Source organism: Sturnus vulgaris, chromosome 4 (genome assembly GCF_052056855.1).
Source record: "Sturnus vulgaris isolate bStuVul1 chromosome 4, bStuVul1.hap1, whole genome shotgun sequence".
NCBI lineage: Eukaryota > Metazoa > Chordata > Aves > Passeriformes > Sturnidae > Sturnus > Sturnus vulgaris.
Window position 1 is genome coordinate 5,140,494 of NC_142246.1, and position 14,487 is coordinate 5,154,980.

At 39.8% G+C, this 14,487-nt stretch overlaps 1 protein-coding gene across 1 annotated transcript in view; it reads left to right on the forward strand.

Annotated features, from left to right (window-relative positions):
* The window catches only part of EIF2AK3 (eukaryotic translation initiation factor 2 alpha kinase 3), a 41,487-nt gene that overhangs the window by 18,456 nt on the left and 8,544 nt on the right, over nt 1–14,487 (forward strand). Inside the window, exons 3-13 of the mRNA XM_014876194.2 lie at nt 3,099–3,293; nt 4,901–5,031; nt 6,702–6,936; nt 7,186–7,348; nt 8,212–8,349; nt 8,886–9,008; nt 9,554–9,774; nt 10,105–10,217; nt 11,099–11,221; nt 12,433–12,582; nt 13,601–14,369. Coding sequence (XP_014731680.2) covers nt 3,099–3,293; nt 4,901–5,031; nt 6,702–6,936; nt 7,186–7,348; nt 8,212–8,349; nt 8,886–9,008; nt 9,554–9,774; nt 10,105–10,217; nt 11,099–11,221; nt 12,433–12,582; nt 13,601–14,369 — 2,361 coding nt within the window. The remainder of the gene's footprint in view (nt 1–3,098; nt 3,294–4,900; nt 5,032–6,701; nt 6,937–7,185; nt 7,349–8,211; nt 8,350–8,885; nt 9,009–9,553; nt 9,775–10,104; nt 10,218–11,098; nt 11,222–12,432; nt 12,583–13,600; nt 14,370–14,487) is intronic.

Consider the following 14,487-nt stretch of genomic DNA (forward strand, 5'->3'; position numbering starts at 1 on the left):
GAGATACAGGGTGATGTCATTCCTTTACCTGAGCTGCATGCCGATGCTAGTTGCTAGTACTTTCAAGGAAAGTCCCTTTTCTGCTTCTGTTGTACTAGAGAATGAGCTGCATAATTCAGATAGTTATTGTTATTAATGTCCTTCTGAAACCTCTGGCTGAACTGCTCTTTTGAAAACAGATCTCACCACAAGTGTGGCCACAAATGCCTTTTGTTACACATGTGTGTTGGCACCTGCAAAGTGGCACATTTGCATACCTGCCCCATTCTTCACATAAAGCTTTTTTCTTAAAAGATCTTCGTGGTAATCAGGTGCTGTCAGCGCTGTGTCTTGTAATCCATTTATAGATAGAGTCATTTTAAAAGAAGGTGGTTTTTTTTCACCCTCCTCTGTTTCTGTAGTGAAATAGCTCATTTGTGATGGTTAGTAACCCAAATGCCTCACTTGCAGTTAGGGTCAGTTTAACCTTATCCACTCCCACTCTGGCATTGTCCTTCGCTGCAGCAGCTCCTCGGGCTGCCTGTGTTCCCTTTCCTCATGGACAGTAGCTGTGTCTTCTCTCAGCTTTTCCCTCCCAGTGTCACCCAGCACGTGCTGCTCCTGTGGATGCCCCAAGATTGGCAGCACAGACAGGGGATCAGCAGAGCTGACCAGCAGTGTCGCCTGTGCTCTGCAGTTTATGGGGACCGAGGTTCTAACAGGCAGGCAGGCAGGCAGAGAGCCACTGCCAGGGAATCTTCGTATTATTTGATCCATATATTGGGAGGTGTGTGTTGCTGAGACAGCTCCATGCATCTTGGAAATTTTGGTGTGGTTCCTAGAAATGGCCAATGTGTGTGTGTTGTTTGCTGATGGAAAATTTCCTGCTCGGGCCCCGGAGCAAGAACTTTGGGACAGGGGAGGCACTTAAGGTGAAATGTGTCATGCTGTCCCCAGAGCTTGCAGTTGCCCACAGAGAATCTTCCTTGCTCAGCAGCAATTCCTGGGCAGTTTACCCCACTGTCTCCATTGTTCACAAACCATGGAATGGTCTCCAGCCCTTGGAGCAGAGTATCTCATACTGTCATGGGCCTTCAGACTACTTGCCTGTGTATGGATCATGTGCAGATCCATTCAGAGGATTTGTTAATGCAAAGTAACAGCTGCACAGGCGAAAAGTTGTCATCAGAATTATTATGGGCTTCTGAAAGAATGTATTACAGAAACATTCTGTAGTATTACTCCTCTGTGTTGAATGTTTTAACAAGGTGCTTCCACCATGGTTACAGCTGCAATTTTGGAACTGGCATTTTGGTTTTAAAAAGGGTGTTTTCCAAATCCTCCCAGTCTATTGTTTCTCAGTTTCTCTTGAATATGAATGTTTGTATAAACCATATTTGTTTGCTTTCTTTTGTTCACCAATCAGGTGATCTCTACAATGACACCCTCTGCCCTACCAGAATATTTGCTTTTTTGTTGGTTTATTTCTGTGTGTGTGTGTGTAGAGCTGTGTGTATTTATTTTTCCTCCCCAGTATTAAGCCATAATGCATCATTTGTGTATTACAGGCAATGTCTTTTCCAGGATGTTTGGCCTTTATTGCCATAAGGTAAATATCTGAGAGGGAAAGAACACACCTAGTTTTGCTTTGTAAAGAGCTTCACAGCTAATCTCAGGAGTTTATTTTTATCATCTCTTCAATTACACATTGTGCTCCTGAGAGGAGTTTTTATTTCAATTGTCTGTCATCATGAGGCTTTTCAAAGCTGGAAAGCATCTGTGTTGGATCCTTTAGGGATCTTAAAGACCAGCAGTGTGGGGTAACTCATCTGAATTTTTCTCTTTAAATAGGTGTGTTGAACAGTGTATGAGGAGATATTAGTCATGACATGCACACACCTACAACATCTGTCTTTCCCTCCCTGTTCAGGTGAATCCCAACTTTGCTTAGTGCTGTTTCTTGACTCTGACCCAATTAGAGGAATAAAAAGTTCCATGTTATATGAAATTTGAATCATGCAGAAGATGTGGTTTCAGATCCTCACAGTGGCTCCAGAAATGATAACAACAGGGAACCTTCTGCATCTTTTGTACCACTTTGTAATACACATCTATGCCTTGGAGTCTGAGCAAGAATATTTTTTTCCAAGTGACTAGTACCCATGTACCAGAAGCAATCTTTAATTCCTAATGTGTCAAGTATCCAAATTTAATGTAATTATATTGTAGGATACTGCCCAAATGGACAGAGGTTCTGAAAAAGCACTAAAACATCCCATGTTAATCCATATCCTCAGAAGCTAAGATTATGTGGATTACAGTTTCTCACTGTTCTTGGTGGACACAGCCACTGTGGCTCCACAGCATTAGTTATGGTCCATCATGCTGATAATGAGTTTCTTAATAAGTCCCTTAGTACTGACTGTCAATGACTCATACTTCTGAGCTAGGATCTCCTTGAAAATCTCTGTGTAATGGATGAAATGTTGTATCCCAATGAAGATTCTTTTTCTCTACTTGTGTGCTTAGGGAAAAGCCAGGCAATTTTTAAAGGAATGGTGTGCTTAAAGATAAATTCTGAGTTGTCGGATGTAATTGTCAGGAGAGACAAAGGTGAAATGTGTGTTCTGATCTCAGTGATAATTTCTATCTCTGCTTTACAGAATGTTGGATATTCTGGAATAGATATTAATTGTGAAAACAGCCTCAGTTGTACTTTTAAAATTACTCTATCTTGAAACTATCACAAGTAATCTGCAAAACTTTGCACTTTAACCAGTGCCTGTCTCTTGGAGAATGCTTCAACCCACATCATATTTTCTGCAGCTTTGGATGAAACCTGTCAACTCATCAAGCTTTCAAATGTTTTGAAGAAGTGTCACACACTGAACTGTTTTTAAACTAAGAATAGTGAAATATGGATTTGATTTGAATGCCTTGAAAGTTTTCTGTCTTCAGTATAACTTTGGAAAATAGGACTCTGAGATTCGAAACCATTAGGACACTGGAGCATAATGCACTGGACTTGCTTATACAGCATTTCTGCTGCCATTTGTGGTCTGTGTGTTTTGATAAAATTATGGTTAAATCATAGCTAACCTTGAATTCAATTATTTTAGGTGTTTGGAAACAAGATAATTATCCCTTCCTTGGATGGGGACCTCTTCCAGTGGGATCGGGATCGAGAGAGCATGGAAGCTGTTCCTTTCACGGTTGAGTCTCTTCTTGAGTCATCCTACAAATTCGGCGAGGACGTTGTCTTAGTTGGGGGAAAGTCTTTGACCACCTATGGCCTGAGCTCCTATTCAGGGAAGGTAAGAGCCGAAAAAGGTGTTTTGTGTCTGTGTCTGAGCTCGGCCTTGCAAACAGGTAACTCCTGAGGTTTAAACTGTGGTGTGTGCAGCTCAGGCACAAAAGGGCAGAACCTGAGCTTGGTGGGCTGCAGTAGGTGGCATAGCACTGCAGTGTCCTCCTGCCTGGGAGCTCCTGCTCTGCCCCCTGTGCTGGCTTTAACCCTTGTCTCACCATTTGCTAACCCAGCAGAGCACTGTTCACTTTTTACTGAATTAGTTTTGTGCCGCCTTAGCTGTGGCAGAGGATCAGGGAGTGCCAGAGCCAGCACAAGGGAAGGGACAGCAGGTTTGTCACCAGAGCATAGTGACAGGATAAAGAGGGATGACCCCTTTCTGTGGGAGGAGTTCAGCTTTATCATCTGGCTCTGCTTGAAGTAGACTTTGCAGTTCAGCTCACTGTGTATCAGTTAATGCTTTAGGTGACACCTGTTTTGCAACTAATTTCAGATTTTTCATAACTAATGAGAGGAGAAAAAATTCAACATATACTAAACTTAAGGACTTTTAGTTGTTGTCAGTTTATTTACTATCAGAAGAAGTTCTTATATTTTAAATTCATATTTAAAAGTTAAGTTAAATGTCAGATGTCATTGAAGTGCTTCTAGATACTTTGTGTAGTGAAGAACAGACATTTGGTGTTTCAGAAACATTGCATTTTAAAACAAGTTGAAAAATAGATTCAGTTTAAAAATTTTAAAGCTTTGTTTTCAACAAAGTCAGGGTGGGTTGTTATTTTTTTTTATTTTTATGATACATTTTAATGTGGAACACTTCTGTGGTGTGGTGTGGAATCATCACTAATGACAAAGAGCATAGACCCAAAACAGAGTTCATTAATTCCTTTTGAGTTTCTCACTGGTAGCAGAGGGCTCTGTGCACCAACAGGCTTCTCACCTTTTAGTGCTCAGAGGAGGAAGTTTCCATTTCTGTTTTGATTCCTGGCTTATGTTGACAGTAGCAAAGCTGCCTCTTAGAGGAAGTAGTTCCTGACTCTTCCTTCCTAAGAGTTTGGGCAGTTTTATCTCTCTGCCATTGCCCATATAATGCAAATTCTGTTTGAGCTTGGGACTGTTGGAAACTGTGTGACTGTGAGAGTTCATTAAGGTTTTCTTTTCCTTTTAATAGCTGACAAGGCAAAGGAGAGAGGCTTTGTGGTATTTTATATAAGTCAGTAGTACTTAATTTGAAGCTGATAGAGTTTTGCTGAGACAAATATGACATGAAAGCAGAATTATGCTGTGGATCTTGCAGGAATGTTTTTTTGATGTCCATAGAAATAGTGGGAAAAGAGAGAGCTCAGATTTCTTTGTGTTAGAAGTACATGGAAAATACAGTCAAATGGTAGTCAAAATACCACAGACTGAACTTTCAAAGGATTCCAGAAAGTTTATTCTTTCTGAAAAGCCATTATCTCTTAAACCAGCCTTTTCAACATCCCTCCAGTCAAACATCTAAAGTCATGGAGTTCCAGCCAAGAACAGGCTGTAGGGAAGGATTGCTAGCTTGGAATGTTGCTGTTGATGGTACTTGTTTTGAAGTCACACATGTGAGCCTGCCTTGTCCCCCAGGTGAAGTACATCTGCTCAGCCGTGGGCTGCCGCCGCTGGGACGATGAGGAGACGGAGCAGGAGGAGACGCTGCTGCTGCACCGCACCCAGAAAACCGTCCGGGCTGTGGGGCCACGCAGTGGCAATGAAAAGTGAGTCTGGCAACTGTTCAGAACAGCCCCGTAGAGATGGTGAGACAGAAAACATAGCAGTCAGATCACAGTTGCTTCCCTTGTCCTTGCTCACCTCAGAAGAGTTTGTGACTGCTCTGCTGCACAAGGCAAATGTCGCTATAATGTTTGTTCTAACTGTTGCTTTTGTACAAGAGGTTTAAAAGTCTTCCTATAATCTACTCACTTTAAGATTCTTCACCTACCAATGGTAACTGTCACTGGGGAGAGGGGTTACACATAAAGTCTTAAACTTTTATTTTAAATCATTCTTAAATTTATGTTGTTCATCCCAAAATGTAGGTGGTCTGTTCTTTCTAAGCCATAGAAATTGGCTCAAGCTGTGATTTTTCTAACACTGTCACATTGATGTTTTAATAACATCAAGATTTCTGTAAAATTACAGACATGTATTTGCTGGGGAAAAAAAAAAACAAACCGACTTCATAAAACACAGACTTAAAAAGCTGGGTTCTGTACATAGATACAAGTAACTGCCCAGCAACATAGTGGAGAGCCAGTCATTCCCTGTTCCCCTGCTCCCTCTTCTGTTTGCAGCAGGATGTGACAGGTTGTGAATATGTAGCCTATCAGAGAGAACCTAATGAGAACTCAGTAGATTAACACATCAGATGTCTGAGAGAATAAATCTTGGTTTCTGTGTTTTTTGGAGACAGATATTAGCCAGGAGAGGTGTGTCAAAATCCTAGTATTTAGTCTTGTGTCCCAGAATCCTCCTATATTTGTGATGAAAAGCAGAGGTGCTTTCCTTGGTGACAAGAAACATTTGCGGTTTTAACCCAGAGAAAGAAACATCTTTAATAAATCAACCAAATGTATAAAATGCGCCAAACTTTTACCATAAGGCTGTAAATTCTTTAAAGAGCCAATTTGGGCTCCTGGTGGTTGCGAGACTGATAAGAAGTTTTAGGTACCTGAACATACTGTTCAAGAAATATTTACCCCTTCATGCTGTCCAAACATGCCATACTTTTCCCATCTATATCTTTGTAGGTTTACAAGAATTGAAGAGTTTTTTGCTGTGCAAGAAAACTGTGCTCCTTACATATTTCATTACACGTTTGTCTTTTTTTGGTGTTAACATATGGGACATGAGCAGTCCTGGTTTCATGAAGTACCTGTCAAGGGATCTGTGTTAGGTTGTATGTGGGGTTAAACAAAAAAAGCATTGTCCCTTTCTCAGTTTGAAAAATCTTTCATTTCCAGTTAAATCCACTTAATTAGTGAAGAGAAAAATGGCTTGTTAGAACACTGCTTCCTAACAGCTTTGTACTTACTGCTTTCATCTGCTACAGAATGTTTTCTTCCTAAGCAGACCCAGCTGTAGTACTTGATGATTTTAATTTCCCCCTTCGTACACTAAAGCTTTCATGTCATTGGTCCTACTTTACCAGCTTTTTTTCTCAGTTCACCCATCATGTTGGAAAGCATTTCTCAGCTTGTCTGATTTATGTTCTGGATTAGCACTCCCCTCCTGGTACAGTTTTGTTCATTTGACAGTCTGAGAATTTACTGTGAAAATATGGGCCAAATATAGGTAATTCAGTTTAGAAATCTTCTGCACAGAGGACTTGGGACTTCCTCAGAATATAAAAACTGTTTCTCCAAAGCTGTTTCTCTTTTTCTTTGAGGTGGAATTTCAGTGTTGGTCACTTTGAGCTACGCTATGTCCCAGATATGGAAACCAGAGCAGGATACATTGAGAGCAATTTTAAATCATCTATGAACAAAGAAGAAACAAAACTTATTTCAGATGTGGATGAGCAGGAAGCTATGATGAAAGACACAGTGATAAAGGTCTCCGTGGCTGACTGGAAGGTGATGGCTTTTAACAGACGAGGAGGACATCTGGAATGGGAATACCAGGTAGGGGGAAAGACAGAATATTAAATATCACAAAAGTAGATGTTCTGAAGATGTCTTTCATCTTTGGTTTCAGGCACTGTCTTTGTAAAGGAGCACACATCTGCTTGTATTTTTTTAACTGAAGTTCTGACTTTCAGCTGCTGCATTAAAAAATTTAAGCAAGAAGTTTAAGCACTTTGTTTTTTATTATTCTTATTTAATAACTTATTAATACAACATTAATTTTCCAATTACCTCTCTCGCCTTCAGTTTTGCACTCCAATTGCTTCTGCATGGCTGCTTAAGGATGGCAAAGTAATTCCAATCAGTCTGTTTGATGACACGAGTTACACAGCAAATAATGAGATACTGGAAGATGAAGAAGATCTTGTGGAAGCTGCCAGAGGGGCCACAGAATCCAGTGTCTATTTGGGTGAGACACCAACTGCAGCATTTTCTGTAGTAAACGTTACTGATTTCTCTGTTGAGGTTGTAATAAAGCAAATCTTTTTGTAGATTTCAACCCCATAAATCTTTTCCATTTCGATTCTGAAATATTCATTGCTTTGTAGTTTCAGTACACTGGAGATGAGTAAAAGTCTTGAAACTTTAGAAGACAGGTTGACAGCTAACAAAGCAGCCTTATTGCCCATTAATTTGTACACTGATTGGAGTAACTTACTGTAAAGGAAAATTCAGATAAAATTTTACATGGCTTAGTTTTCATCCAGCTGTCAGGATTCATTGGATGTGGTTTGTGACAATTTGAAATAGAGAGGCTCGAGGTCCTCTTCCTCAGCTATCTTGTCTGTGGGAGGTAAATGTGCTTTAGTTTTCTAAGACTTGGTTTGCCTTAGCCTTTTTCTCTGTCTTTGCACCTTGTAGCTTTCCAGTTAATGGTTAGAATAACAGATAAAGAAGAACACTAGGAAGAAGCCAGATTGTTCCAGCCTTCCTGGTGATGACTGCTTTGTGCAGCATTAACAAGGGTAGGAAGTTCGAATGAGGTCTTACTTCTACAAATCCCAAACTTCTTTATAGCTCTTAAAAATTGTTGGCATTTTCCTGTAGCACCAGCTTTCCAGCAGTAAAAATGAGATGTCCTGAACTCTTGCTTTCCTAGAACAAAGAAGAGATATTACTTGAATTTATCTAGAGGCAGTATCTCAGGTTCTCAGAATACGAAGGATTATTTTCAGAAATGTTTTTAACCATGTATTTTGACCAGGCAGTTTTATTCCAGGAGTGAAGAGAACCAAATCTGAAGACTAATACACTTCCTTGATTTTTACTTAGGTATGTTCAGGGGCCAGTTGTATCTTCAATCATCAGTCAGAATTTCTAAGAAGTTCCCAACCAGCCCAAAGGCTCTGGAATCCAGGAATGATAATGCAATTATTCCTCTTCCCAAAATCAAATGGAAACCTTTAATCCGTAAGTAACAATTCAGAGTTTCATTTATTACCTTAGCTCAGAAAAGACAGGACATCTTTCTGATTTCCAGTGTGTTTCAAGTCTGATGTTTCCAACTGTAAAATACTGCAGGAATATCTCTGTGCCTTATTAAGTGTTAATTTTTTTTCTAATTGAATGTTTAAGGTCTGTTTTCTTTTACTATGGATTTGACAGGGTCTTTGTTAGCAATGAAATTTTGGGTCTTCTTAATCAAAATTTTCAGCAAAAAGAAGGAAGTTTTTTGCAGTGATGTGAATATGAGTGAATTGACTTATCAAGGGGAAGAATTATTAAGTAACTGTTACCTTAAAGTACTTTTTTCATGTTTCCTTCTATGAAATTTACTTCCCTTGGCCTGATTCAAGAGGCATTTTGTAAGATTATGCAATTGGAGTTCTTATTAAAATAAATGTGAGAATGGAATTTTACGAACAATTGACATTTTACATATTCTGCAGAATAAGCAGTCGGTACTTGAAATAAAGCTCAGAAAATTTTATCTTTTCTATGCTTAGATTCTCCTTCCAGGACTCCAGTGCTGGTGGGCTCTGATGAGTTTGATAAGTGTCTCAGCAATGACAAGTATTCTCATGAGGAATACAGCAATGGAGCACTGTCAGTCCTGCAGTACCCTTATGGTAGGTGAAGTTCCAGACCTTGAAGATTTTCAAATACACACGTTTTATTATCTGTCAATTTCAATAAATGACCATTTGTTTGACCTTAAATATGTGTATTTTTTAACAGTTAATGAACTAGGAAATTATTGCCCAAACTAGGATTTCCAGATGGTGATGTAGGTACAATTTATGCCACATAAAGCACAACAAAAGTGCCAGGAATTGCTACTGAAGAGCTGTTGTGTGTGCTACTGTTGCCACTGAGAATTGTTAGGAGTGGAAAAATCTTGGGACTTATTTTTTCAGAATTTACTAACAGTGCTGGAGACTCAGGATGGTTGTCACAAGTTTTCCATGTGGAAGATATTCTGGTTTAAAGACAGGGAGACCTAGTTGCTGTCCACAGCCTTAATGGATTGAATATGCTTATGTGTCGTTTAAAATCATGGGGCATAGAAATAAAAACACCCCATATCTGTTGAGAAGACCTATTAATGAGAAGCCAAAATTGTTTTGTAGGTACCTGCAAGTAAATCTGTGCTTGCTTTGTGTTTTATACACAGATAATGGTTATTACTTACCCTACTACAAGAGGGAGAGAAATAAACGTAGCAACCAGATCACAGTTAGATTTTTTGATGACACAAATTACAAGAATATTCGCAAAAAGGATCCTGTTCTTCTGCTTCACTGGTGGAAAGAAATTGTTGGCACCATTGTGTTTTGTATCGTGGCCACAACCTTTATTGTGCGCAAACTCTTCCATCCCCACCCTTACAGCAGAGTAAGTATTTCTTTTCAGAATCCCAAGTACAGAAGGAATTATTTTAGCTGTTTCTTTCAGTTTGGACTTGGAATGAGTAATATTAATAAGTTAATAGCTAATGAGATAACAAAATCAAAAGCCTAAATTTATTGTTTAATCTGTGTGTGAAGGCTGCCAGCTGCCACATACAATTTGCTTAACTGCTTCAGCAAGCAGATTAGACTGCTTCTGACGTGTCTGGAGATATTTATTTAATGCCATATCTAGGGTACAATCCAGTCTCAGGCACTCAAGGAGTTGATTTTGTTTGTTTGTTTGTTTTGTTCTTGTTTTGGAAATCCTTGTTAGCTGCGGAAGGAGTCTGAAACACAGTGTCAGACTGACTGTAAGTATGAGCCCACTTGTGGAGACATTAAAGACAACAGCTGGAGTGATGCCAAGAACTCTGGATATGTGTCAAGGTGAGGTCTGTTCAACACAACATAAACAGGTTGTTTAATCAGTGTGACTACTAATACGATCTGAAGATAGAAAGAGTAGGTGTTCACCTGTTCTTACCTAGGAACTGCCAGTCCTCTGACTTTGCAGGATAATCAGCAACTCTGGAACAAAGCACTCTGAAAACAAATTACTCATGGGACATTGCAGTTATGATTAGTATCAGAAATTCCAGAGAGCCAAGGTTCCAGGTTACATGTGATCAGAAGTACTGCTCTCATACTTCTTGCTGATGTGCAAAATGGGAGATTGATCCTTCTAGGTATTAATCAGTGTTTACTCCATCTGTTCCTGTGTTTATGGTGTAAGGCAGAGAAAGGCAAATGGAAACGGATGACATTTTGTATACTCTGCAGAATAAGCAGTCTGTACTTGAAATTAAACCTTTATTGGTTTTACAGAGGAGTTGGTTGAGGTAGAAGGCTTAATACGGGCATGTCATTATGCAATTATTTGGGGTAGGGTTAAAGGCAAATCATGATTTAGAAAATACTCAGCTACAGAAATGTGGGTTATATACTCAGGATCCAGTAGGCATGCAACCTGGTATTCTGAAAAATCTCTTCAGATTGCGCATTGCATGCAGAATGGATTCTGCTGGCCTTTGATAGGCTCTGCCTAAGTACGTATTTAGCAAATGTCCATTTCATAGATAGGGAATTGCTCACAGTGAGTGAGCAGGGAAAAATAAGAAATTCTGCAAGTCCTTCAGCATGTTTTTCCTATACAGAACTACTTCAGTCATGGTCATAAATTACTTTTTTTTTCTATCTGTACTTAAGCATTTTTCTTCTCTGTCCTCCCTCCCTTCTTCTGTCCTTTCCTCATACCCCTCTGTTCCCAGATATCTGACAGATTTTGAACCAATTCAGTGTCTGGGTCGTGGAGGTTTTGGAGTGGTTTTTGAAGCCAGAAATAAAGTGGATGACTGCAACTATGCCATCAAGAGGATCCGATTGCCCAACAGGTAATGAATGGGTGGGACACAGAATAATGAATGAATGGTGGGATCCCATCCTACACAGAACCATCTGCTCCTGAACTGATTTCCCAGATTAGGATGAATGACATGCTTTTTAATGGGGGGCTGACTTAGTTTTGGCAGAAAGAATTTGGCATATGCAGTCCCAGCAGAGGTGACCTGCTTGGCTAAAACACTTGCATAGCAAATCCCTTTGTGAGGATGCTGCTCCATGGGGATTTCCTTAATGAATGGAGCCTTTGCTAACAGGACCAGTTATTGTAGTGCTGTAAATGTGCTTTTCTCCTTCCTCTCCTTACCTTTCCTACTTATTTCCTCTTTCTTTTCTCACTCTCTCACCTAGTTTTTTTACTCCATTTGCCCATTTATTTCATTTTCTGGTCCCACAGCCCCTACCTTTTCTCTCAGTCATAGGTGGTCAAGCCATGCTGCTGAATTACCCTACCCAGAGCTTGCAGCACTTCCTTTTAGTGGGAGATGGGAGACACTGCTTCTGGAAATCTCAAGTTAGAACAGCAAGAGGGAGGGGGTAAAGCTATGAAATCTAGAATTACTATTTTTTTGAATGTGGTAAATAAGCATGACTATTTAAGAGTAAAGGTTTTGTTCAGAGATTTAAGGTAGCCTAAATTCTTATTTTCCAAGCGTATTCAAAGCTATTAATTAAAACCATCAGACTTTATTTGATCCAGTTACAGTCTTTTGGAGAGAAATAAATTCCTTCAGTAAGACAGGAGGCTGCCTGCTTTTCTGTCCACAGAACAGAAATAGTCCTTATGCAACCTCCTTACCTACTGCTAATTAAAAAACAAATACTAAGGTATTGCTGTCTGTCTTTTGTGTCAGTGTCTTCTACATCCCAGTAGAATATTGCTGTTCAAAGTATTTTTTTCTATCCTTGAGAACAGTTGAGAGGAAGATGATCTTTTTCTTCTTGTTTTTTGCTGCCTGTAATTATGTGAAAAGGGAAAACTAAATATTGAGCCATTATAAGCACATTCTGCTCTTCCACACTTCTAAACTAAAAAAGTTACTCTGGGGAATTTAAGATATATTTTTGTTTTGATGTGAAAAGCAATGCTATTGCCTGTGTATACTGCTGGGGCAGTTTTGATTAAATTCCTTCGCAGAAATTTTTGTGCTGTGCTGTTGCTTTTTGTGACTGTGTCTTTTTTTTTCCTCACCCCAAACCACAGGGATCTGGCTCGTGAGAAGGTGATGAGAGAAGTCAAGGCTTTGGCTAAGCTCGAGCATCCAGGGATTGTTCGGTATTTCAATGCCTGGCTGGAAGCTCCCCCTGAGAGATGGCAGGAAAAGATGGATGAGCAGTGGTTAAAAGATGAAAGGTAACTCATGGGGCTCTTTTTAACAAATGAGTTTTGAGATTATATGTCAGGAGAGCTAGAAAACTGGTAGAGGATCCAGGATGATGGAGAGACTAGGAGAGAGATGGTTATTAACTTAGCCTGCCAACTTTTCGATTGAACGGGTAAAAATATATCACCCTTCTGCATAAAGTTCTTGTTTTCTGGGTCCTCTCTTGTGTTCAGGTTCTTCTTTCAGCTCAGGAAACATTACATTGTTCTTAACTGAACTTGTGTAACTGAATCTTGCAGTGACTGGAAGATTGGAGTATTGCTGCTGTGATTCAGTTTCAAACTTTGGCATCTCTGCCTTCTTTGATCCTTTCTGCTGCTTTCTTCCTCTTCATTGTCTTGAATTAGATGGACCTGATACAGTACTCCAAGAATTCAGTGAATTTATTTCAGCAGAAATACGTGAGGGATAATCAGACTGACGATTTGTGGAGCTTGGTAGAAGTAGGTTAAAAATGGAAAATTAGATAAAGGAGTTAGAGAATGTGAAGAGAAGGAAAAAGTGGGTGTATGTTCGTATTTATAGAATGAGGCCTAATACACGACTGCTGGGTGGTTTCGTAATAACATCTTAACATGCCTCACAATTTTTAGAATACAGCAACCTTTATATTTCAGGCATCAAATTAACATTTCACAGCTGTAATTCTTCCAAGGCACTTTAAATAGTCTTTGCAGTGCATGTTCCAAAGGGCTGGATTTTTTCGAACTGAAGATAAGCCTGATTGCACATTAGGAATCCAAGCAGTAGAGCTTGTTAAATATTCCTTTATCAACACTTTTGTCTCAATGAGAAAACATTATCCTTGCTAAGACACAGATGCTAAATCCTGATTGTGATTCCCACACTTGGTAGTCATTCCTTGTTGTGGTATGACACAGGTATCAGGGGTAGCAGTTGTTAAAATCTGGGCTTTTGGAAGTGCATTTCTAGTGGAATGATTGGAATCTATTTCTCTAGCATTGATCTCTCACCTTTGTCTTCCAGCACTGATTGGCCACTCAGTTCTCCCAGCCCGATGGATGTCCCATCATTTAAGATCACAACAGAGCCATTTTCAGCAAAGGAACACATTGAAGTTACTGCAACTTCAGCAGAGAGGGTGAGGTCTGTGGGGATATCCTGTGGTCAGTCAGATTCATCTGGAAGCCAGTTTTCCCCTCTGGAATTTTCTGACACAGACAACAGGGACTTGCATTACTCAGAAGATCCACTATTAAACCTTCAGGACAGTGTCCTTACAGGCTGTGATGTAGAAGACAGTACTATCAATAGTAATGAGCTGGGACACTCCTTGGAAATTTGTTCTTCAGCTGTTTCTGTTGTACATCTGAAGGAAGGGACCTCCTCCTCTATTGTGTTTGAAGATTCTGGCTGTGGAAATGCCTCTAGTAAGGAAGATAAAGTTGATGTTTCACATAATGAGGGTCCTTCTGAGGATAAAGGGAAAAGTACAAAGGAATCTGATAACAAGAAATCTGCTTCAGGAAGTCCCCTCTCTGTTTCTCCTCCAAGGCCAACAAGTTTAAGCCTGGACCTTTCTAAAAACACTGCAGAAAAAGTGAAACCCACCTCTCCAAAGGTGTACCTGTACATCCAGATGCAGCTCTGCAGGAAAGAGAACCTTAAAGACTGGATGAGCAGAAGATGCACCATAGAGGAGAGGGAAAGGACAGAGTGTCTGCAAATCTTTCTGCAGATTGCTGAAGCTGTTGACTTTCTGCATAGCAAAGGATTAATGCACAGGGATCTCAAGGTTTGTATCCATAGGTTGCTATATGTGGGAGGAATGTGGCACTGGAGACAAATCCTGCCAAAATAGCTGACTCCTCTCGGTGACCTTAGCATGGGTGTTAAAAAAGCTGAATTAATGT